A 23,020-nucleotide genomic window follows, 5' to 3' on the forward strand; every position below is an offset into this window, starting at 1 on the left:
TAGTGTAAATTTACCGGTCTGTTTCCGGAGTGGGGCTACGAAAACAAAGTACGGAACTTGTTACCTAGTACCCTTGTGTATAGGACCTCGGAATGATACTCAATTCCTCCACCAGAAGGGTAACTTTGGCCGGTGAACGCGGCGGCGCTTCTCTCTGCTTCCCTCAAGTACTTGTTTGTACTTGGCTGCAACCGATTTGAGGCTTGACTCTCTCGCTAAATTTGGTACCGGATGAAGTATGAAGGAAGACTCTCCCACCCTCCAGACATACCTATTCAAGCGTTAGAGGCAGGTATTCCTGCCAGGAAAGATATTCCAATACTTTCCCCTAGTATACAAATCAATCCAAGGTGACTGACTGCATTACGTATCACAATCAGCAAAGCACTCACCGCGCAGGGGATGTTCTAGACAATCGTTCAGAACAAAGATCACCTTGTCCTGTGACCAGCTTGACCGCTGACTAAGGCCGCAAGAGAAACCTCCGTCTACTAACAGACCTAACCTAACTACGGAGTACCGAATATACATCATTAACTTACATTGGATGAGTTCAACCCCGTCAATTCCGTCGGGTCACTTGACTTCCCCCAAAAATGGATCCCGAACGATTGGCTTAGACAAGATACTGCTGATATCACTCCGCACTTGTCAACTCGCCTACAGTACCAGTAGTACCACTATTGATAGACCTAATGAATATAGCCACTTCCATCATTGTTTCTAGTCCCCTTCAGTCCCTTTCAATGTCCCCTTCCCTCCTTCCCACACATCTACTCCCCCCCTGTCGCTGTCAATTCTAGGCACTTACTGCCTAAATCCATTTCTCGCCTCATCAGGGGCATTTGACAGCTCATCTCTCACCTGCCCTCTTTGGTGGCCATTTTGTTGGTGTCTGCTGACTGTCACTGTTTTGTCGACTACTTTCGCCACGGACCTAGTTTCGGGTGCATGTCGCAGCGAGATAATGCCTTCAACGACCCGTGGACCTTCTACCCTTGACACTTGGGTCTAGCCACGTTTTTATTCCCGAAGATGAGCCAATATCGTCGGTAGCTGGTTTCGTAGTTGGCCTCGATCTGATCCCGAGGCATCTCTGCCTGATCTTCTTATCCCATTCAGTCTCTCTCCGTATGTTATTTGTTTCAGACAACAACAACAACAACAAAAACAACAGAAAAAAAAAACATTGCCATGCCATATGATCTATCAATGTATCCTGGGACAATCATTCTGGCTGAAATGGCCTGAGCACAACCCCCGTCCCCGCCTCGAACTACCTTGCTGGTACGCCGCGCAATACGTACTCTGCAAGTATTCGCCGGTGGTATGTAGTATCTCAAATGCCCCCAGGCGGAGTCGCATACCGGGGAAGAGCGCCGCGGTTCCGATCTGGGTGATCGTCTTACCTACCTAGATAGCACTGACCTTATCTTCTTCTGGTGGAGGTGATGATCTTGTTTCTATTCCCTCTTGCGGTCTGCAGCAATTATGTGTCAATGCCGGGGGTTAGAATGTTCTCTTTCTCCCTTCTCTGCTCCTAGTTTGTCTTCAGGCATTGGAGAACCCCGGAGTACGGGTACATACGCTTGGATCATGTGGGCTTGAAGTTACTACCCCACGAGCCTGAGGCATCGCTAAAATGCCAATCACCAACCCGGACGTATCTACTTGACATTGATCCATTCGAACAAAAAGAGCCCTCTCGGATTCGTGAGCTGATATGTGTGTGTCTGTGTGTGTCTGTGTATCAACTAGCGACAGATACGTCGAGTATCACAGTGGCTTCATTCCACTTTCCCTCCCGACCCAAGTCATAGTCACAAGATAGGAGGATTGCCAGCTGTCAATTCTCTCGTCATTAGTGACGACGATGATAAGAGCCCAACATGGATATCCCCAGGGAGAGGGGAGGAATGATTGTGTAGCACCAACGACATCAATACTACTACTACTGTCAGGCGTTCTATAGATTTGATCTGGTGTTAGATTACCCGGCTATCTGGTTTAGGCTTCTTATTAACGCGCCCCCTTTTTTATTTTATTTTTTTTTCACGTCACGGGGCCCTGCAAAAAAAAAACCAAAAAAATCTCGGGGATAAAACATCCGTTGTTTGCATACTTGACTTCCGAACTAAGTATAATCAGAGAGACTGAAGACGCCACAGCTACGATCCTTCGTCGCGGATCTCCAGGTAAGTGGTTCGGGGAACTGGGATGCAGAAGATCCGCCCGATTCACTATCATCAATCAATCAATCAGTCAATCAGTCCGTCAATCATCACCACCCACCCTGTCGTGATGGAGGGGGAGAGCAATAATGAAAATAGGGGGGAGACAACGAGAGAAAGGGAGAGAAATCAGAGAGTTAGCTGACAGCCTGCCCCTCTTGTCTGGTTCTCCTCGCCTGTCAGCCCACGTTGTGTAATCATGTGATGCTCCCACCTGGCAGGTTCTAGGTCTTTAGGTTAGGTCTGAAGGGTCGAATGAACAAAACTGAGGTAAACACCCTGGGGAATTCTCACATGGGCGGCGGTTGTAAGATTCGGTTTCATCTTTTCTAGGCGAGTTCAAGGCACCACCGCAACCGCAACCGCAAAACGTTCAAGCTACTCGTAAACGCGGAGAGATTCCTCCATCCCATCTCGTTTAGCTTATTTTGGCTTTTTTTTCGCCGTCTCCACTCTTCTTTCTCTTCTAAGCACCCTTTTTAAAAAAAAAAATCTCTGACGGTGGCTTCTTCCTCCGCTCCCCGCTATTTCCCCGTGGTGGGTGAAAACAGCCGAGCGAAATCCGAGGAGGGAGGGGGTGGGGGAGGGACTGCCGCCGTGATGATGCGATATCTCGTGTCTACGGAGTATTTAGATGAAGTAAATTGTGTATGACCCGACCAACTCGAATCATCCATGGAAGGAATTGGGGGGGAGGGGGGGGGTTCCCTTGAAGGATTCTATCTACCGGTAAGCCTCGCAAATTTTCGGATATCCCTCTCGAGTTTAGTCGCCCGAAGACGTTGAGCAAAGAGCCGATCTGCATGGCGTTTAAAATCTTCTGGTCATTTGGTCCCGGGACCGCTTTGGATCAATCACAGTGCCTGAAGAGGTCAGCACCTAGAAGAATGATATCTCCGGTGGAGAATCACGGTGAATGGTTCCATGTACGGGTGTAAAAGCCTCATGTTAAGAGGAGGGTATGCAGTACATGCATTCATTGAGCTCTCCAATCCTCAACCAAGGTAGTCGATGGAGAATGAAGTATATATGTCGATGGAAATCGGTTGGATCAAGTCGCACGATCGGCGGGTGTCAAAGCAAGATTCTCGACCTAATAATTGGACCCTAAACCACTGCGTCTGTTCTTCTGCGTGCATATTCATGTCTGTATCTCTCGAATGCAGACATGATGTTTATCAGCGTGTGCGTGCGCGCCGGCGCCTGCACCCGTCCCCCTACTATGTTTCTACACCTCCGGCCCACTCCAGGCTCCCTTCCTCCCAAGAAGTGTGCCCGGGGAAAGTGAAGAAGGGTAGCCTGAACAAGCTAACCCACCTCTGGATTTAGGTTGGTAATCAGCTAAACATCGTGAGCTTATTATTATGATTGCCCTTTCGTTTTCGCATGCCTCTTTTTGCTTTCCTCGTCGCCCCAGCCTAACATCTCCACCGCGTAACTCGTACTTTACCGGGTAATACTCTAGAAGAAAGGAAATGATACTCTGTAGAAGAAAAGGAAAATAGTGGGCACGCAGCTGCCAGCGTCGATGATCGTTTGGCAAAATTGCTCAGCTGCCAGACCTGTCCTGCAGATTATCGTTCCACAATAGCAATGGAGAGCGAGCCACGTAGCTGCGCCCCCAGCCCGCTACGGCTCTCGACTGACTTCCCTTCAAGCCTACTAGAAAAGAGAGCGCCGATGCATGGCAGCATGGCTAGGCTATGGGCGGATTCTACGGGGTACAGTATGTCCTGTACATCCACGGTACTTCGGCCCCGGCTAAGCTCATGATAGCCAGTCCACTGTTCAGAAGCGATGCTTTCTTAAACCCTCCGCCACATCTGTTAATTCGATTCTTTGTTTTTTTCAGGCGAAGGATCTTGCGAATGATGATCAAGAAAAAGCCAATAATGATGAACAGAAACTGAAATAACAAACAAGAAAAAATTAAGGATCCCGCTATCCCATGATCTCCCTACGTATTCGAGGCAACATGAAGAAACGGGCTATCTCTTCTACAGGGACGATCTGTCGTCAATTCGGCGTCATGTTCAGGATGACCTTGAATAAATGTTCAACCAGGACGAGAAGGTCGCCAAAGGTATAGGGTGCAAATAGTGTCTCGAACCGCCCAGGTGGAACAGCCGGGGGGGCAAAGGGCAAAGGGCACTCAGCAGGGCAGCATAGCAGGCTTGGAGGGAGGGTATCACCCCCCCCCCCTCTCCCCCGGAAAAATGGACACATTCAGTCCAGAGCTGACGTCGTTACCAACAGAAAATAGCCGAGGAACCTGAGGAGATCACGCTCTGTGATGTTCTACTTGAGTACGGTAGCGCACTTGTACCTACCGACCCGTTGACTGTGGCGTAGCCTGGGGAGCTGTTTTGGGAGCTATTGGACTCGAGACGGAACACCCGGTGGAAATTCATTTCTCCTGCAGTGCGGGCCCTGCCAGCCCCTTAACGTGGGGGGCGGGGGGGGCAAAAGGAACACCCAGTCAGTTTAATTGTCAGTCAGTCAGTCAGTCACACTCTCAGCCTGTGCCAGTGGCAAAGCAGTCCCGCACAAGTCACAAGACAAAATTTGGGGAGGAGAAGGTGGAGGGTGTCACATGATGTGGGGTCGAACCGCGCAACATTTACCTTACCTAAGAGCTAACTAAGGCTAACTAGTTAGTTAACTTACTGAGTAGCTAACTAAGTGAGTGACTACGACGGAGTACGTACCGCACGTACAGCCTTTGCGCCACCGGGCATGGACTGGGGTAAATCATTCCGGAGATCGCGCAAGAGACTCGAGGTCAATCCCACTGACTTCCCCGCTGACCACAGACCAACTCACTGATCTCACCAGTCATTGCCAAAAGCCCCGCGTATTGGAATTGCATGTATCAAAGGCATGTCTCATCGGCTCTACCATTGGCAGCCATCCACCGCTATCGCCATCCTACAATACTTGTAGCTCTGAAATGAGGACCTGTCATGGGAGGAGCAGTTGAGGCCTAGTGTTGTGTTAACGGACAGCGGCTGCATCATGTCAAGCAGCACCAGATACCAGCATCAACAAAAACAAAAACAAGAACAGAAGCGACACAGGGGCAAAAAGGGACCATGCATCCATCAATGCGGCCCGCAAACAAAGGATGGGCACAGTCTCACCCACGGAGTACCCCTTCCCGGCTACCGGACCCTCGACAAAGTTCGCGACGCCCTTGGATCCAGCAACCATAACCTGTGATGCTGTACCATGCGCTTTTGCCGATTCTGGGACCACGTCCCGAGAACCCTTCCCTTCCCCCGGAGGGTGGACTATACTTCCAAGGCAACAGGGTTCTTTCAAAGCTAACGGTGCCGTCGATCAACGGGGATTCGCCCTGGGGATGATCGCTTACAGGAACCGATCGAAAGTATGTGAGCTGGCGTAAAAAGGAGGAGCTCAGACATGTGTTCTGGCTGGCATTTAACCGTTGATTCCGCCCTTGGGGGAGGAATTCGGCTCTACGATCTAGAAGGTATTTTCGTACTTTTTTTTTTTTTGGTTCGGGCCTGGTATTTGACCTCGATTGATCGGCTTCAAGATATTGATATATGAACGCAGGCGCTGGTATGTATGTGTCCACGTAGGTGTCCTCGTCAATCCATTCTGTGACCATTGGCCCAATCCCTGAACCCCAGCTTTGGGTTTTGTCTTTTCTGGATGTACTCCAGATCCTACAGTACATACATAGCTAGTAAGCTTCGCATTGCGCACGGATAGCGGTTTTTCACAAGGGTCATGGCTTGGAAGGGACACCAAGCGAGCTGAAACATAAAAAGAAATAGCCGGATCGAGGCATTCGACTAACAACAGACCGACATTGAATCTTGAAACCCGAGCGCTATCGACCAGACTGCTTTCTCAAACTATCCCGTACTCTGCTTCCTGTCTCTCTCTCTTCCCCGTCAGTGTTCTTGCTTTCTTGCTCCTCAGTCCGTGCCCTCTTTCTATTTATCCATGCTCTTTTGTTAAGTCGGACGATTGACCCTGGTCCGTCCTACCGGGTCTTCTGAGCGGTCACATTCCATCTTTCCCGGCCCGCCTTCCCCGACCAGCCAGAACCCTGGGATGATCATCTTCATGTTACCAGGATGACTACCAGGAACAGGTAGTGAATGCACTCCCCTCACCTCTTTCTCTCAAGTGTGGATAAATTCTGAATGCGACCTTTCGTTCGAGGAACCGGACTAGCGATTTCTAGATTATGCACCGAGCCTGACTACCCAGGCCACACACACACACCCATAGGGGCAGGGGGGGAGGGAAAGGATTGGGGCGATCTCATATGGAAAAAAATGCAAGGGTGAATGAAGAAGAGCAGTAGGTTCGTGTTCTTGCTCAAGGATTCGGGCCTTGTTCGACGATCGATGAATGTTCGATGGGATTGACAGATGAGTGGAAAGATTGGTCCCTTCTTCGACAAGGATCATCTGGCAATCCAGCCCCAACCTACGGTATACTTTGCTTCTTGCCGCCCGTTACGAGTCGATCAAACATAGTCTAAAACTCTATGATCTTTAAAGGAAAAAGGTTGAAGAAAGTTGAAACCGGCGCGAAACCCTTGTCGCCTTTCTAACGGCTCTTTCTCCATTCTAGGATAGGATGTTAGCAGCAATTCGCAACTCAGATCTCATAAAAGCGGACGATTCCATGGCCAGAGTACAGTACAGAGCAGAGCTTGCAGCCCTGCAAGGAATCTTCTATCTAATCTTTGTGCTCGAGTCTGCATGGCGGCTTGTACTGTACAGTTCAGACACGTTCGATGGAGGGGGGGGGGGGAAGGGAGGGGCTTACCCCGGATTGAGGATGAAGCGCTACGGGGGCACCTCCGGCACGATGGCTTGTTTTGTGGGTGCGCCTTGCTCAGAAGTAAGCTGCTCCGGAGTTGGCCTTCTACGTACAGTATGTACATACAGACCGAACTCGTCCTTTCCCTTGTCCTTTGGGGAATGACAGAGATGGCAATGTCACCCTACCAATCCATTCGGATGTCGGACTGCCTCCCCCCCCCTCTCTCTCCCCTCCATCGAAGGAAGGAAAATCGCGCAAGAGGCTAGGAGAAGACTCCCAGAGGATTCGACTCGCAGGATAGTAGTTGTTGCTTTACGTATCATTATTCTCCCAATAGAGACAGCCGCATGTTGCCGGTGTGCTTGAGGCACGGCACGGTGAGTGTAGTATTCGCACCCACGATCTTTTCTGGCTGTGTCGATCTCTTTGGGGTCTTCCTGGATTGTAAGAAGCAAAGGGTCGAGTTGTTCTCTAGCAAAATGGCACTACTGTCTTACTAATTACTGAACTACCACAGGCAGGCATGATGGGACCCTAAAGAAGCTATTTCAATAAAGCTAATCTTTGCTTGCATGCTGCATGTCCCGGTTTCTGGGAACGGGGGGAGGCATGCCGAAAAAGGACACCCCCCTCCTCCTCCCCAAATTTTCAGTCGGGGCTGGACCCCTGAGTAGGACACCCTTTCCCCCTTCCCCCCATTTCCCCCCCACACCCCAAACTGATGACGAACTTCCAGTCATCGTAATTAGTGCATTAAATCTCCGTCCCCTGTCTCTCCTGTTGACCATTCCCAGAAGGAGAGAGAGAGAAAGAGAGGCACCAAGGCGCAAAGCATAAAGAAACCATGTGTTGTACCTGCTTACCCCGAACTTACTTACACCTACACTTCCATTGACGAAAGAAGGGGAAGAGGGGGGAGGGGGGAGGGGGGAGAGGGTTGTCCCTTCGGTAGTGGAGTGTTCATGTGCAAGACAGACGGCCAGCAGCAATGCATGTCACTTCACAGGTGTGGGTGGAACATGTAAGGCATCTAATTTCGCTCGTGCTACGGGAAAGTCAGGGCTCCGTAGCTCAGGGTTCTCCGGGTTTATCTCTAGATTGTATACTCATTTCTATGGAAATTATTCAATTCCAGTTGCTCGGATAGAAGGGAAGTCATGCGGTGACTTTCGCAACCCGTTGATACCTGATGCCATTCAAGCCTATCACTTCGCATGCCCCATTATCCATCTTCTCAGCTCAATGATATATGGGGTAGTAAAAAACACACAGGTTGGATGAACCCTACGCCGACTCTGAACCAAGCATAAGGAATGCACGTCACCTCTAAGTATTGCATCGAACGAATACCCAGCTACGCCTCGAAAGCAGGGGCCGATTGAACCTAAACAGGAATTCACAGTACTCCGACGGGGTAATCTAGTCATAATACAGGATGAACACACAAAGAATCAACGCCATAAGCCATCATCATCATCATCATCATCACCATCATCACCCCCACCACTACCAAACATCCGACGATACGAGATGATACTACCTCCATCCGGAAGAACTCCCCCGCCTCCCGGTGTCAGACATCGTATAACTTTGCCTGGCTCCCATTTCAACCCCTCCGCCCCTGCCCACTCAGCCTTTGTTCTCGGTCTCTTGCCCCGGATAGGGCTGCTTTCGTTATGTGTATCTACGGTTCAAGCCACCGATTCATCAGCGTAAGAAGTCCCCCCCTTTGCGAGGGTCAATTGAAGTCAGTATCCCCGGACATTGATCTAGGGAGGTTGGATTTGAGTTTCGATGTAGTCCTATTCCCTCATATCCTCGTTTCGGAGTTCCAAGGAAGCAGAGTATCTGTAAGCTACAGGCAAGCACAATGAAACGAGCTCTCTGCTTACGAGGTACCCGGTCTCGTGACACGGACAAGTCAAAGAGATGACTCAAATAAAGCATGAAAATGCATTTAGACTATTCCTGAAGATCGCTTGACATATGTTAGAAGGATGGGGCGGGGTGCCTAGTTTTCTGACATCTCGACAGTGTACTGTACCTTGAAAAGCTGACGGACCAGGTTGGAAGAGGAGGAGGAGGCACAGGGGTCGGAAATGCTCATGTGATGTTTGAGGATTCTCCTATCGCTTGTTCCTGAATTCGCGTCGACTTGTTTCAGCGTTAAGGGGTAGTAGTCCGGAGGGGTGGATATCATTGGTTGGTTCCGATTCATACTTTTGGTGAACGAACCGGTCATGTGCCAGACGATGCGAAGGTTTGATGATCAAACTGATAATTACTTCGTAGTTGATGATGACGAGGGATGGTTATCTATAGGTCTTATTCCGGGTTGCCGCTTTGGGACTCGAACAAGGTTGAAGATGCAGGTTACGGTATTCTGTACGGAGTACTCCGTAGCTTGAAGATGCTGATGTGAATCTATTTTTATCCATTCGTATGGAGATATTCTGGGGAACTGGGGAACTTGGGGAGATGGATGGGTTGTGTTGGCAATTGGGCTGGGCTGGGCTGGGCTGGGTTGGGCGGTGGTTGCTTTGCTGGTTCTCGGAGGTTATAGATCGAGGCCCCTCGGGGGGAGAGGGGTGTGTTGTGCAGTGGCTGGATCCTTCTGGCCTCGGTTGAGACAACTTCCCTATTGTAAGGGATGAGCTTTGCTATCTCTATTCATGTAGATACTGGACGAGGTAGTCGGTTCTCTTCAGGGCTTCAAGATGAATAGTTTGTTATTTTTCTATTTTGTGATTTGTTTTCTTTCACATGGGTTGCGAAGGTACCATCTCCAGAGTCAGTCATTGACTGGATCGCTATTCCCCCGGTATCGAATTCTCGTACCTGGCTCACATGTATGTACCTTTTGCCCCTGGTTCTTTATCTTGCTCATGATGGTACACAATTATACGAAAGTATGTAATTTGTATGAACTATTTGATATTTACGCAGTACAGTCGATTCAGAATACTTACAGTATATAGCACAGATACCCATACCCACATACGCAAGAGGAAAGTTAGAGCAAACGGGGATGAAGAACAACAGTGAAGTTAGGATAGAAAGTCACCATCAGATGCTAGGGTCACCTTCTTGCAGTCGTGTGATGGTCGAAGCCAACGACATCCCGAAGTAGCGGTATAGCAATCTACTGTACTGTACTTCCTCCGGCGTACTTCCTCACTGTATGTACGGAGTACCTGTACCTCGACTCCCTCGGGGAAATGGTTGCCCAATTTCTCGCCGCCTTTCCTGCTATTCTTGTCCTAAGGTAAGGCAGCTAATTTTTTTTGGTGTCCCTGACTTAGAGAAACTTCACATAGTCGATTGTCTAGCGGATTCTTCAGTTTCCTACTGTCATGAGAAAAAGGAGAGTAAAGATTGTTTTGTGTTTTGTGATTTGCAGTGGGTTCAAGTCCCACGGGACGGAATCACGAATTCGGTAGCCGCGAACAGAGGCCAGCCACGTCAATGCAAAGGAAAAGCCTCTTCTTCTGTCTACCCTAGCCATGTGATGAACCGAGACGCGCACAGCCAACATCACTGACTGATCCCCTGATTACTCCCTTCTTCCGGTCTGGATCTAAAAATGTCACACTCGATAGATTTCCATCGTCGGATGAATGGAGAATCGTAGGTAGCCTCATCCTGGAGAGATTCAAGTGATGTGCTACTACAGCACCAGCACCGACACCGACCTATTCTGTGTTGTGCATGTTCGCAGCACCATCCATCTTCCGTGCCCTCCCAGAAAAAGTCCGATTATTTGGAAACCTTTCAAGGATGAGGCTATCCACTCACATGTCTACGATTTCACCGTCATGAGATAAATCTGTAGATACAGCAGAACAAAGGTAGGGCACAGGAATTGCTAAAGCCTCAATTTCGCCCTGCCCTTTCTTCTTGCCTACCCGGAGTCGAGGGATGTGTGAGTGTGTGCCAGTGCTGCTGCTGCTGCTGCTGCTGCTGCTGAGTTATGGAGGCCCTTGTCTGTTACAGTCAGTAACTTACTGGCAGCAGCCGCGCAGCAACGAAGATCACATGATAACCAGCGGTGACAAGTTCCTGTCAGTATTTCTTGAAACTGTTGCTTGTGCTTTGACAAAACCCCAACAACACCTTTGGACCCACAGCATTGTACACAGTCCAACATCCCTTGTCCGTGCAAAGGAGAAGTAATAACTTAGTTAACTTTTCTTTTCCCCCGCAACACCCAAAACCAAATGCCTTAGAGAAAAGCCTCGTCCGAAACCTCAGCCCCCGGCTACTAGTTGCTGCAAGATGCTTCTCCAACGGTAATGCACAGTTGCAGGATAGGAAATCCCGGAAAAGGCAAGCTGCAACGCAGAGATGCAGCATCCTGCATTACTCTTTGTTTCTCGCTCCAAGCGGTGCATAGTTGCACTAACTAAAACTACCTTGATTTCTGTGGAGTGGGGGGAGGAGAGGTTCGCTCGCTGCGCACGCCCAAAACGAATGGAGGTGAGCGGAGCTATCTCGCCCGATGCCGTGTTCGGAAATGGAAAGTCGTGGAGGTGGAGGTTCTAGACGTTGTGGCTTATATGCACGATGCTAATATATTTTCGCAGGTTCTGCGGAAAGGTGATGCACTGCAGCCAGCGCTACCGGTTTGTTCATGCTGATGGTGGTGGATCTGATCTGGCGTCGAGCTTCGTTGCTACTTAGGCTTATGACGTTGGGGCTTAGTCAATGGATATAGCATAGCATCGAGTTGCTCTTTGGTTCATGCAGGGAACTTAACTGTGTTGGGGAATGACTTGACTGTTTTTTTTTTTTTTTCGTCTGCCAGTTGAGTGCGTGATGGTGTGACACTGCTACATATGGCGAGGTGCTTTGCTGTGGGTCTCATCATGGAATGAACCTCCGTGGTCTTTCTATGACTTGCGGTGGACATTGCTTCCTTTGGGGTTGGTGATTACTGCCTTCATTATGGCGGGAGAGAGATGTCATTGACTTGACAAGGATCGCTGAGGTTTGTCTCGGTTTCAGGGGCTAGCTACCTCTGATGCAAGCTGGTTAGGGGAAAGTGTCTATCATGATATACATGGATAGTCCTCGGGGAATTGGCAGGTCTATCTCCACGTAGTCTGGCCACAGTGATGTTCATGGCGCAATGTCGGAGAACCATGGAGTCACAATGTATTATCAGTCACTTGGTAGCCGTCAAATGCGGATTCGGGCCTGATTCTAGAACGGCCTCGCTCAAGTCCAGAGTGTCGTGCAATTGCGACATCATCCCTCATTTGCACCTGTATGTGTATGCCTATGAACGGTTCAGAACAGCAAATATGATCCCCGTCTCCAATCCCCTCAGAAGTCGTCATCGTGCCTCCCATACTGCCCGAATCAGGGATCCTTCCCGAAGCCTACAAATTTATATCTGACTGCAGATATTGCCTCCTCGTCGGAATGTACGGCACTACTGTCTGAACAAGACAGACAGTACATAGAAGGCGCTCGTGCTACCATTTGGAGCAATTGCTCTGAAGAAAAAAGGGGGTTGATCCCAGCTTGTCTGCTGATCAAAAGAAGCGTAAGCACGGTAGCGCCTCAGTCTCGCTCTGCAATGTTGACTTGCGTCCAACGAGCCGGTTCAGAATCAATGCTTCCTGTCTAAATGCGACTGACTGGCTGCCGATTTGCATAGATTTGGGCCCCGAGCTGGCCCTCCAACCCCCTCCCCTTCCCCCGGGAGTCTGTCATCTCGTGTCAAAAGCCAATCTGCAATTCATAGACCAGCATCCCCTGTGACAGGGAGAGGGCTGACATGCTGTTACAGGTGAGTCTGCATTAGTTTAGGGGGGGAAGGCAGGAGTAGAACATGAATCAAAAAAAAGGAATGAGAAAAGCATCTGCTGCGTCATTCGACAGGGAAGGAAAGGCGATCGAAGGCGAGTCTAGAATTCGAGGAGTTGAAGTGGCTTGCTTGTGTTCGGCGATGCAGGTTGCTGTTGCTGGTGTAGTCGCTGTTGTCGCTAGTGTAGTTGTGGTAGTAGTAGTTGTTGTTGTTGTTGTAAGCTGGTGGTCAGCTGAGCAATTGCAGGGGTTAATTGGATGTGTGTGTTTTCCCTCCCTCTACCGCCTTTTGTCCTCAGCTACTCCGCATTCTCTAAGGGATCTGCCCATACTTGGTATACTTCCTTTCCTCTCCGTCGTATTGGCATGTTTGATGTCCGACAATCTGAATCATAATTCAGATCCATTAAGGTACACATTCCCCCACTCACTACGGAACCACAGACCCTTGTCCATCTGTCCATATTCGAAGCGAGACAGCCGACGGATAATCTCCAGTGGCAGATCAGACGAGCGTCAGCTGGCAGCAGAGGTGGCAGTGGTTCACTGCAGTCTCTACAACATTCCCACTATGGAAATCATTTCCAGTTCTTCTCTCCCCCTCTCCGGCCCCCGGCCCTTCGGCCCCCTCTTCCTCCTCCTCCCTTCCCACCCCTGATCATCAGGTATACCCGACTCTATATAGCCTATCCTTCACTTAAGGCAACCAACCCATATTGACCGCGATCGACGTCGTATCCCTTCAGCTCCGATCCTCACTCTCCCGTACTTTATCGCACCTTAGGCCGATCACATCCAGATCGAGCCATTGATCGATTGTGTAATACCCAATCGAGGTGGACGTCTGTGCCTAACACTCGTAAAGAGTCATCTTGACTCGGCGCTTAAGCCGGCTGATCCATCTCAGGCCTCGCCCCGAGTTTTCAGTCATGGGACCCGGTTGACTATGTTGGTCACACATTTCATTGAATGGATTATACACCGCAGTGACATAAGATGTCCGCCGCACAAACATCAAGCATTACTATATACACGGCTCCGCATGAGGTATCAAAACAATGGAGGAAAAGAAGCACAAGAAGAGAAGATTCCAAATCTGAATCTGTTAAAACTCGCTTATTCTCCGATGACCACTCCGTTCGACAGCTTCAATCCGACAGGCAGCCCCCGGATGTACTCCTTATCGAACGAGGACCCAAGCTCTTGGGACAGGACTTCCTCGATGTCCATGTACATGTCGTATCTGGTTGAGAGGTCAGAAACCTGCAGCTGATGCTCGGAACTGATGCTTCACTTACGCGTTCATTTCTTCAATCGTGAGCTTCTTCTGCTCATCCTCGACCTTGTACTTTGGCATGTTGGTATTGCTGGAGAAGCCTGGAGAGTCTCCGTCAGTCACATACTTGCAGTGTGGTCAAATCCCAACAGTTGCCTACCGATGCGCTCGTTGATGTTGTATGCTGCCTTGGCTGAAGCGGCTTGGACTTTGGTGGCTCGAGGCAGTCGCACCTTCTGATAGACTGACAGCGCCGCTGCGACATCACCGGAGAAATAGGGCTTGCTGAATATGATTCCGAGGGCCGCGGCGTCTTCGATGGCCATGCAAGCGCCCTGGCTCTGATGAGGCATCATCTGCAGAAAGTAAATCAGTACCTCGCTCACAATTGTTCGTGTAGGGAAGCAACTTACTGGATGTCCTGCGTCTCCCAGCAGGCAGACCATATTGCTGGCGATATACGGGTAAGGTTGACTGTTCACAGAGTTCCAACTATTAGTGAGATGTCCAGCACTAACTCACAGATACTGCAGAAAACAACCCAGGGGCGAGACTTACTGCACCCACAGGCGCCAGGGCCTAATCTCGATGCCGATGGCCAGATGAGAGCGGACTTGTTCATCTAATTCCGGGTAAGGAGCGAGCAGCTCTTCGACCGGACGATCCTCCCCGCCCCATGTGTGCGTCGTGAAGTCTCCCTTCTCGCGAGGAAAGAAGCAGTAGTAAGACAGCAACTTGCCGCCGTTGCAAGGGGAGAGGACGATCTTATCCCACTTGCCTTCCTGGCCGCCCCAGTATTCCAACGCACTGTCTTGGGAATAGTCGACCAACCCCAAGCGGACCGCATCCTCCGTGTGGACATTGGCATGCAAGCAGCTCGACGGCGCCGGAGTCTTCTCGGGATGAAGGCCAATGATGCCTCGCACGGCCGAGCCGATTCCATCAGCACCCACGATGAGATCGTGCCGCACCGTTTCACCACCGTCAAAGGTAATCACACCCGTCTCGAGGTCAATATCCTGGCACTACACGCACGATCATCAGCAACCGTCACAGTTCAAAGATAAGTATACCCCGCCAAACTCACCTTATGGTTCACCTTCAGTGTGACCGGCGTTCCCGCCCCTTCCTCCTGCAGCGCGCAGTCCTTCAACATGGCATGCATATACTGCCGATGGAACATATTGTAGACGTACCCCCAGCGCTGCTCGTAGTCGTCCAGATCATAGACACTGACCGGCTCCCCTGTCTTCCAATCCCGGTTGATCAACTTCTGCAGCACCACGGGGTCGCCCTTGGCGATATCGACCCCCCATTCATGCAACCACCGGGTCCCATTCGCCGCACACGAGATTGACGCGCCCACCTCCCCCGCAAAATCATGGCGCTCGTAGATGACCACTGCATGGCCCGCCCGCCGCAGCGCAATCGAAGCCGCCAGGCCCCCGATCCCGCCGCCCACGATCCCCACACTCAGCGGTCTCCAACCAGACGCAGTTGAGCCCATCTTCTCTGTTGTATGATACTAAATCACCAAAGCCTAACAGCAAGCCTCTGAGGAATATAAGAAGGTGAAGCTGAAGAGTAGGATGATACTTCGATGCCAGAGAGACCCTATAGTTTTACAGGCGGAAGCCATCTATTTAAACTTCCTCTCCCCTCCTTCTTTGCCATCACTATCTACATCATAGGCTATCCCGATTGAAGAAAGAAAGATACGAGACGGGTCCAGTCGCCGATTGTCCATGAGCTCACGAATCATCGCCTCCCTCTCTGCATCCCCCCAAAACAGTTATCAGTCGGGGGCGGGCAGGCGGGCAGGCGGCCCGCGCACTCGAAGTGCATTATCCGCTTCGGTCGAGCGGTCGTAGCCGACGGACGCGGCGGCGGAACTGGCACCCTCGGCTTGTATATCGACTGGCTTATCTTTTGACTCGGGGATTGAGATGGGATTATGCTTCGTTGGATCGGATCTTGGGTGTGAGATTTACGCAAATAAATTTTTGATAAGGGTGGGTTTGGCTGTGGGAGGTTCGGGCGGATGTTGCACGCCCGCTTGTATACATATCCTTTTGGGGAGGGGGGGGGGGGTTACTTTACGGCAGGCTATTGCTGTGGATATGCAAGGTTTGGGAGAGATTGGTGCGCCTGAGGGTTTCTGGATAGGCGGGGCTCTGAGAATTGGGTACAGCAGATATCCTGAAGAGCTGAAATTATATATCCTAGTCAATTGGAGATAATAGGTACAGTACAACGTAGCTATAATCGGTATGTGGGAATGTTCTCCTGGAGCTTTCTTTCAACAAAAAGATTTCTTTTCTTTTTCTTCCGCATCAACCTGAGCCAATCTCAAACAACATGAGAATAGAAGTGGACGATGTGTGTCACGGAAATTTATTATACTTTGTTGATTCCCTTAGTTTTCTCTATGTACCAACAACCATAGTGACACCACTCCACGCGCACCACCTCGGTTTGTTCATTACCCTTGCCGAGAGGAACATATATTGAAGAAAGTAAATAGAAGTATCATCTCAAGCCCCGTTGTGACTGTAAACGCCAAAGGTGGTGGACTCTCTTTTAGCCAGCAGAATAAGAAGAAGAAAAAATTACATTCCTGTATACAAGAAATCTAGAATTCCTGGTCATCGTCACCGGAGATGATGACGTTGTTGATCTGCGGAGTGAGTTGCTTATTAGCCTTCTTATCCTGTCTTCGACTTAGTTGGATAAGCAAACTTACCTTAAGAACCATGCGGCAAAGCTGGGTGGCGAGCAGGAGCTGCGAGCGCTTGCCGATCAAGGGGTCGATGGCGAAGTGCTCTCTCATGTCTAAATAAGAAGGGTTAGTTGGAGTTGCGCAGCAGCGAGATATGTTGTTTGAGGGCTACGAGGACATACCGTTGTTGCCAGTCAGCATGCAGTCGACACCCAAGCGGGAGTTGTTCTCCTTGACCTGGCGCGACTTGATCGAAGCCAGGGTCTCAATGGGGCTCAGGCCAGAGTTCTCAGCCAGCGCCAAGGGGATAGCGTCCAAAGCATCGGCGAACGCGCGCATGGCGTACTGCTCGATACCAGGGCTCTGCGAGAATGTTAGACAAATGACTCAAATGTTGGTCCAGAATTTAGCAGAGGCAAATTCCACGTACCTTCACAGCAGCATCCTCAACAGCAATGGAGCAGGCAATTTCGGCAGCACCACCACCGTAGACGACACGGTTATCGCGCACAAGGTTGCGCACAACGCAAAGGGCATCGTGCAGCGAACGCTTGGCCTCGTCAATGATCTGGTGGCCATGGTCAGCATTCGGTCACGTCAATTCGATTCAGCTGTCCAAACTGACCATTTTGTTGCTTCCTCGTACGAAGACCGTGACGGCGCGGCTGTTGGCGCACTCCTCGATCACTAGCATCTTCTCCCGGGTAGTACCAAAGGTCATTTCGCGAACGCGACCGGCAGTTCCAAGCTTCTCAGGGCTCAGATCCTCGAAGCGAGGAACAATGCGACCGTTCGTGGCGATAGCGATCAACTCAATCTCCGGTCCACCGACCCAGCGGACAGCAGGAAGCTTGTTCTGGAGCAGAAGGTGGTTGGCTTCGTCGTCGAAACCCCACTGGCAGATGACCAGGTTGGCCCCGGAATCCTTCAGGTTCTGGATCATTTCTGTGAACTTCTCCCTCTCGTAGTCCTGCAACTTCTTGAACTCCTCCACGGATGTGATGTCGAGCTTGTGCTTGGTCTTGGGCTTCGGGGGCTCAAACGGACAGGTCAAGATAGCCAGCTTAGCATCCCGGACCTCATCCGGCATCTGAGGGTGAGAGAAGTCCTTGTCGACAATAACACCCTTAACGAGAAGAGAGTCCTCAAGAGCACCTCCGACCTTTCCGTCAACCTTGATCAGCTCGAAATCGACATCCTTGCGCTCGAGGTCGGCCACGGAGAGGACAGCATCGATGGCGATCTTGGCGAATTGGTCGTGGGACTTGGAAACGCTGTAGAAGAGTCAGATGGGATTGACTGCAGAAAACTCGGGATACGGTCACCGTACATCTTGGAACCCAAACTCGTCTTGGCAACCTTCAGAAGGTTGGAGGTGTCCTCCTTGGAGAACGGAATCTCATCGCTGATCTTATCAAGTTGTGCAATTGCGATCTCACAGGCCTCGTCGTATCCGTCTGCGATCCGGATAGGGTGGATGCCCTTGTCGATGAGTTCCGACGCTTGCTCCAGCATGGCTGCCGCCAAAACCACAACACCAGTAGTTCCGTCACCGATTTCCTCGTCTTGAGACTTCGACAACTCAACTAAAAGCTTGGCAACGTTGTTTGTGATTTCCATCTGTCCAAAATCTTCTAGTCAGAACTTTTGCCAGGGAGGACTGCGGGGAGTAGTTGTCGGCACGAACCTGGCCGAGAATAGTAGCGCCGTCGTTCGTCACGGTGATATCGCCATCAGGGGAAATAAGGATCTTGTCAAGACCGCGGGGACCCTGGAGTAGTCTTTAGAATCGGAATCGAGACGCATCTCACATTCGACAGGCGACAGATCATACCAGAGATGTCTTGACGATGTTGGCAACCGTCTTCGCGGCGACAATGTGTGACTTGACGGCTTCGGTACCATGCTGTCTCTTCTTCTTGCCTTGACTGTCCGGATGAATTGCGATCAGCGACATATCCTATACCGACGAAATTGTGGCACACCATCTGAGCGGGGGATCGTAACGTACTCCCGAACAACGATGAACGGCCGGCCTTGTTCATCCTTCATCACAGAAGCTGAGTGTGGTAGTCAGCGACCTCGGAACGTGTATCATAATGACGAGGATAGGTAGCGGAGGGGTCAACCTTGAGACAAATCAAGCTCTGTAGCCACAAGAAAAAGACGTTAGCACCGTGGTCCAAAAATGAGGGGTATCAAGACATACGCATAGCCATTTTGACGGTCTGCCCACTTGGCGGGAATCTGGAGGGGGAGGGGGAGGGGAAAGGTTAAACAAAAGCCCACAAATCACAAATTGAAAAGTGAACGGAGAAAGAAAAGGGCCCCCAAAACAAGAGATTAGGAGTGCGTGAGGGGGGGAGTAATGATAAAAGAAGGGGGAGGGGGTAGAGAGAGGGGATGCTTTAACCGGCACAACTTCAAATGACGGGCGATTGTAGAAATTCATCTGGAGATGGAGGGAGCCAAAAGCGGGCTAGTGAGCTGCTTGCCCAAAGGGGTCTAGCGTAGATCTTCCATCGCGCGCCTGCGCGACTAGCCGGTAGCCATTTCACTGTCCATCGTCACTCTTCTTGTTGCTCCTCCGTACTCTTCTCCCAGTTCTTCATCCCCCAATCTTCTATCGGCTTGCGGTCGGTGACCTGCACACGCTCACCGATCTATGAAAGCCATTCGAGTCAAATTTGACATCGCATTTCGGCCGCCAAGCTGTTTTCGCGACTCTTCAATTTCGCCGCATCACCGTTCCAAACAACAACAATGCCTCGTGAGCATCAATTGCCCATGACCGGGCGTCTAAACCTGTCGCGCGCAAAGATTGACTGACAAACCATCATTTACCATCAGCTCCGGTGAGCGACGTGTCCGATGACGAGTCGACTGGCGAGTCTATTCCCTACGAGGAGGCCCCCGCACCCAAGAAGCAGGCAAAGAAGCAGGCCGTTGACGATAACGAGGATGATGAGGACGAGGACGAAGAAGAAGACGTGTGAGTACGGTCAGGAAGTGCTTAGGTTGGCCTTGGAAGTCCTGACTTCGCGCAGTTACCACGTCGAGAAGATCGTCAGTCATGAATGGGGCAAGAAGGTGCGCGCGCTCTCACTTGGGCCTGTTGTCCAATTACTGCTACTTTGGAAGTCTCGCTAACTTTGCGACAGGGCGAGCTGCTCCTGCAGGTAAAATGGAAAGGATATGATGACCCCGCCGACATGACACTTGAACCAGAGGGAAATCTGTGCGCTCTTCGCTTCTGCCTTTACCTTTGCACAAACCGAACTGACCCAAATGATTTTGTCCAGCGATGGTGCGCAGGAGGCGGTCGATGAGTACTTTTCCAAACTGGGTGGCCGTCCGGAGAAGCCTCAAACCAAGAAGCGCAAGTCCTTGGGAAGACCTCCTAAATCAGCAACCCCCGAGCAGACACAACCGAACAAGCGGAGAAAGTCTCGAGCAAATGAGTCACCGGAACCCCAAGCAGCAGAAGAAGACAGTGACTCCGGCTCGTGGGTGCCCAAGTCTAAGAGCTGGGAGAAGGAGGTGGATAACGTCGACACAATCTTCCGCGAGCCGGGCTCGGGGAACCTGCTTGCCATCTTGAACTGGAAGAATGGCAGAAAGTCCAAGGTCCTTATTGAAACTTGCTATGAAAGATGCCCTCGAAAAGTATGTGCTCCTGTGGCCTATGGGATCTGAGAGAGAATAATGGCTAACAACAGGCAAGATGCTTGACTTCTACGAGTCTCATTTGTAAGTAGTCACTTGTATTCCAGGACGACGCTGTTCATAGGCTAACGTCATGGTAGGGTCTTCAAAGAAGGTTGAGATACCAGGTGGAGTCTGCCGTCTCTTTTTCTCCCAGCAAATTGGGTGGAGGATCCAGGCATTCGCCTTCTTCCCTTGGTAATCTCCCCAATGATGCGATTACTGGCCACGAAGCGTTGACAACGAACCGTGCATGTGGGTGTTCTGTTGGGGCGCTTCTGACCACCATTTACAAATGCTATGACTGTAAGATAAACCCTCTTTTGGGTAGTTCTTGGACATGAGAGGTCAGCGGAGGGCCCAGAATGTCCCAAGATGAAAGAGCACTTGCACACATCTTGAAATACATCTTGCTTCTTTCTTCCGTTGCCATCTTCGTTATATTCCCGGGTCTTTCTCTGAGTTTTGTTCCTCATTTGTGTCGCCTAGCGTTCCTCTGTATTCTAGTTGCATGTTATCAAATTTCCAGTTTGCGGTGGACTTCTTATTCAATGGTTTCTGTCTCAAGACCGGCAGCCCTTGCCATGCTTAGATATTCCCACCTAGCATCGAACGCTTCCGCGCCGTGTTTCTCTAGAACCCGCTGGATCCCTCGAGTCTCTTTTCCTTCCACACACCTGTCATCTCCCGTGGTCCAGACCCCCGGAATATCGTCTGGAATGTCCTTTCCGGCCACCAAGAATTCGAGAACCTTATCTGCCAAGTCTGGGTCCATACTTGTGCAGCGCAAGGCCTCGATGATCTGTGCCTCTGTCGCTCTGCCATTCCGAAGGCGACGGTCAATCCAAGTGTCAATATCCTGCTCCGGGATCTCTGGCTGAGGGTCGGGAACGGGTTCAGGCTCGGGACTTGAAGGTAAGAAAGGAAGCTGAAGAAATAGAGGATCTATCTCCGGGGGTATTGGAGCGGGGTCAGCGCCATTTTGTGGCTTATCGGTTCCAGTCTCGGTCTGTTCCGGAATGGATTGTTGCTCGACTCCGTTCGTAGTTGGAGAAAGCTTCTCCCCACCAATCGATGCCTTCGGATCGATTTGTGGTGGAGGAGGCCTCACAGGCTCATTACCTTTGTGCTGAAGGCGTGCAGGTGCAGCTGCTACACGTTCTGGCACGGGCTCAGCGGTTCTTCTTTTGGGAGCTGAACGATGCATTGGGTCAGGTTGGTCCGCTTCGTCGCCAGTCTCCGACACGCGTTTCCTCTTCTTGTCAGCTGGTTTGCTAGAAGAGGGCACAACCTCATGCTCCCGTGAGAGAATTGCTGGCGGCTGAGTCTGCGCTGTAGGGGCCGTCACCTGTGCAGGAGCAACCTCCTGCGAATCTTTTTCTTCAAGAGCAGAACCTTTTGGCATGCCCCCCGGACGCGGACGACCACGTAGCCTCTTTAGATAGCGATCACGCCATGATTGAAATGTATGTCTGGGGTTCTAGGGGGTATTCAGTCACGATTAAACATCTCTGCGGGGATCTATAGATCGAGGTGGACACTACCTTCGCCGCAAGTTCTTGGTAAATCTTATTCCCTGAAATAGAGGCTGTCGAGTCTCGCTCATACTTCTGCATCCAGTCCCATAGAAGCTGGTCATCTGCGACAGTGTAGGGCACTTTGTGGTTTCGCGTAGGGATGTATGAAGCGCCAACTGGTCGAGCTTCTGATGGCCCGGCTCGATAAGGCTCTAGATTCTGCATCCGCCCTTTGCGGATGGAGTCCTCGATGAACTTGAAGGAGTATCTGTGCATAAATGAGTTGTGAACATCTAGGCAGAGTGACGTACTCACGTGTCCGGCGGGAGATTCCTCCGTTTGTGATCGACTATTTTGATTTCGGCATCTTTCTCAAACAGCCTTATGTGGCCTCCGTGTTGCTTGAGCCCTTATTAGGTAGGAGCTCGCTATTAATCCAGGGCAAAGGGTGAGTACCTGGATAAGATCTTTGAACCGGTTTCGTTGGGGAACATTGTGTGAGAGCCAGAAGTGCTTTCCCCGGAAAAGCGTCCCATTCGCGGTTACTGGGGCCTCATGACTGACTGCCGTAGTTGCCTCAGCCATAATAATCCATAAGAATATCCGTTTGGCCTGAAACCCTTGGAAAGTCGCGTCGGAGCTGTAACGCCCCTGCAAAGCCTCCGATGACGCGCTATCACGTGTTTCCGATGATGAGTATAGATCCAATTGCGCCGGATGGTTTGTATGTCTTTAGGTCAATGTGTTTTGTGCTTATAACAAACATAGCATCATCGTGACATGGGAAATGTTAGAGCAAGAGCATGCTCTGAGCAGTCGAAACAATTAGCGTCGAAGGCACTTTGTTTGTGGTGGTCATGACAGACAATTGTGGACTGGAACTGGAACTCGGCCAGCACCAGCCCATTCCCCTTCCTGTAAGTTATCTTTGGGGGAAAATACGGTCACGTGC

At 50.7% G+C, this 23,020-nt stretch overlaps 6 protein-coding genes across 6 annotated transcripts; 2 read left to right on the plus strand and 4 right to left on the minus strand.

Annotated features, from left to right (window-relative positions):
* Positions 1 to 163: 163 nt before the first annotated feature.
* Positions 164 to 1,963, minus strand: BO72DRAFT_489054 (uncharacterized protein; the record flags this gene model as incomplete). Its single annotated transcript, XM_040948066.1, has 8 exons — positions 1,588 to 1,963; positions 1,429 to 1,480; positions 1,308 to 1,392; positions 997 to 1,105; positions 812 to 937; positions 543 to 660; positions 393 to 407; positions 164 to 271 (listed from the first exon to the last, which is right to left on the minus strand). The coding sequence occupies exons 1-8, from the start codon at positions 1,596 to 1,598 to the stop codon at positions 164 to 166; spliced, it is 624 nt and encodes a 207-aa protein (XP_040797316.1). The 5' UTR covers positions 1,599 to 1,963.
* An 8,995-nt stretch (positions 1,964 to 10,958) lies between these two features.
* Positions 10,959 to 11,720, plus strand: BO72DRAFT_462181 (uncharacterized protein; the record flags this gene model as incomplete). The annotated part of the gene is made up of 3 exons (XM_040946553.1): positions 10,959 to 11,209; positions 11,469 to 11,516; positions 11,624 to 11,720. 3 exons carry the CDS (start codon positions 10,959 to 10,961, stop codon positions 11,718 to 11,720), a joined length of 396 nt encoding a protein of 131 aa, XP_040797317.1.
* A 2,018-nt stretch (positions 11,721 to 13,738) lies between these two features.
* BO72DRAFT_518927 (FAD-dependent oxidoreductase) lies at positions 13,739 to 15,634 on the minus strand (the record flags this gene model as incomplete). Its single annotated transcript, XM_040949675.1, has 5 exons — positions 13,739 to 14,094; positions 14,150 to 14,228; positions 14,288 to 14,601; positions 14,686 to 15,146; positions 15,215 to 15,634. 5 exons carry the CDS (start codon positions 15,632 to 15,634, stop codon positions 13,968 to 13,970), a joined length of 1,401 nt encoding a protein of 466 aa, XP_040797318.1. The 3' UTR covers positions 13,739 to 13,967.
* Positions 15,635 to 16,514: 880 nt separating this feature from the next.
* On the minus strand, positions 16,515 to 19,272 carry BO72DRAFT_451838 (chaperonin-containing T-complex subunit CCT5). Its single transcript, XM_040945589.1, has 11 exons — positions 19,056 to 19,272; positions 18,976 to 18,993; positions 18,858 to 18,906; positions 18,681 to 18,774; positions 18,534 to 18,617; positions 18,177 to 18,466; positions 17,472 to 18,120; positions 17,277 to 17,414; positions 17,029 to 17,209; positions 16,871 to 16,959; positions 16,515 to 16,804 (listed from the first exon to the last, which is right to left on the minus strand). Exons 1-11 carry the CDS (start codon positions 19,063 to 19,065, stop codon positions 16,760 to 16,762), a joined length of 1,647 nt encoding a protein of 548 aa, XP_040797319.1. The 5' UTR covers positions 19,066 to 19,272; the 3' UTR covers positions 16,515 to 16,759.
* A 337-nt stretch (positions 19,273 to 19,609) lies between these two features.
* BO72DRAFT_471707 (chromo domain-containing protein) lies at positions 19,610 to 20,671 on the plus strand (the record flags this gene model as incomplete). The annotated part of the gene is made up of 7 exons (XM_040947101.1): positions 19,610 to 19,616; positions 19,697 to 19,838; positions 19,894 to 19,936; positions 20,008 to 20,084; positions 20,149 to 20,512; positions 20,571 to 20,596; positions 20,653 to 20,671. 7 exons carry the CDS (start codon positions 19,610 to 19,612, stop codon positions 20,669 to 20,671), a joined length of 678 nt encoding a protein of 225 aa, XP_040797320.1.
* BO72DRAFT_437662 (putative transcription factor Rap1) lies at positions 20,654 to 22,939 on the minus strand. Its single transcript, XM_040943356.1, has 4 exons — positions 22,525 to 22,939; positions 22,384 to 22,469; positions 22,096 to 22,336; positions 20,654 to 22,031 (listed from the first exon to the last, which is right to left on the minus strand). Exons 1-4 carry the CDS (start codon positions 22,651 to 22,653, stop codon positions 21,096 to 21,098), a joined length of 1,392 nt encoding a protein of 463 aa, XP_040797321.1. The 5' UTR covers positions 22,654 to 22,939; the 3' UTR covers positions 20,654 to 21,095.
* Between the last annotated feature and the right edge of the window lie 81 nt (positions 22,940 to 23,020).

This window comes from Aspergillus fijiensis (assembly GCF_003184825.1).
Source record: "Aspergillus fijiensis CBS 313.89 unplaced genomic scaffold BO72scaffold_61, whole genome shotgun sequence".
Taxonomy (NCBI): Eukaryota; Fungi; Ascomycota; class Eurotiomycetes; order Eurotiales; family Aspergillaceae; genus Aspergillus; species Aspergillus fijiensis.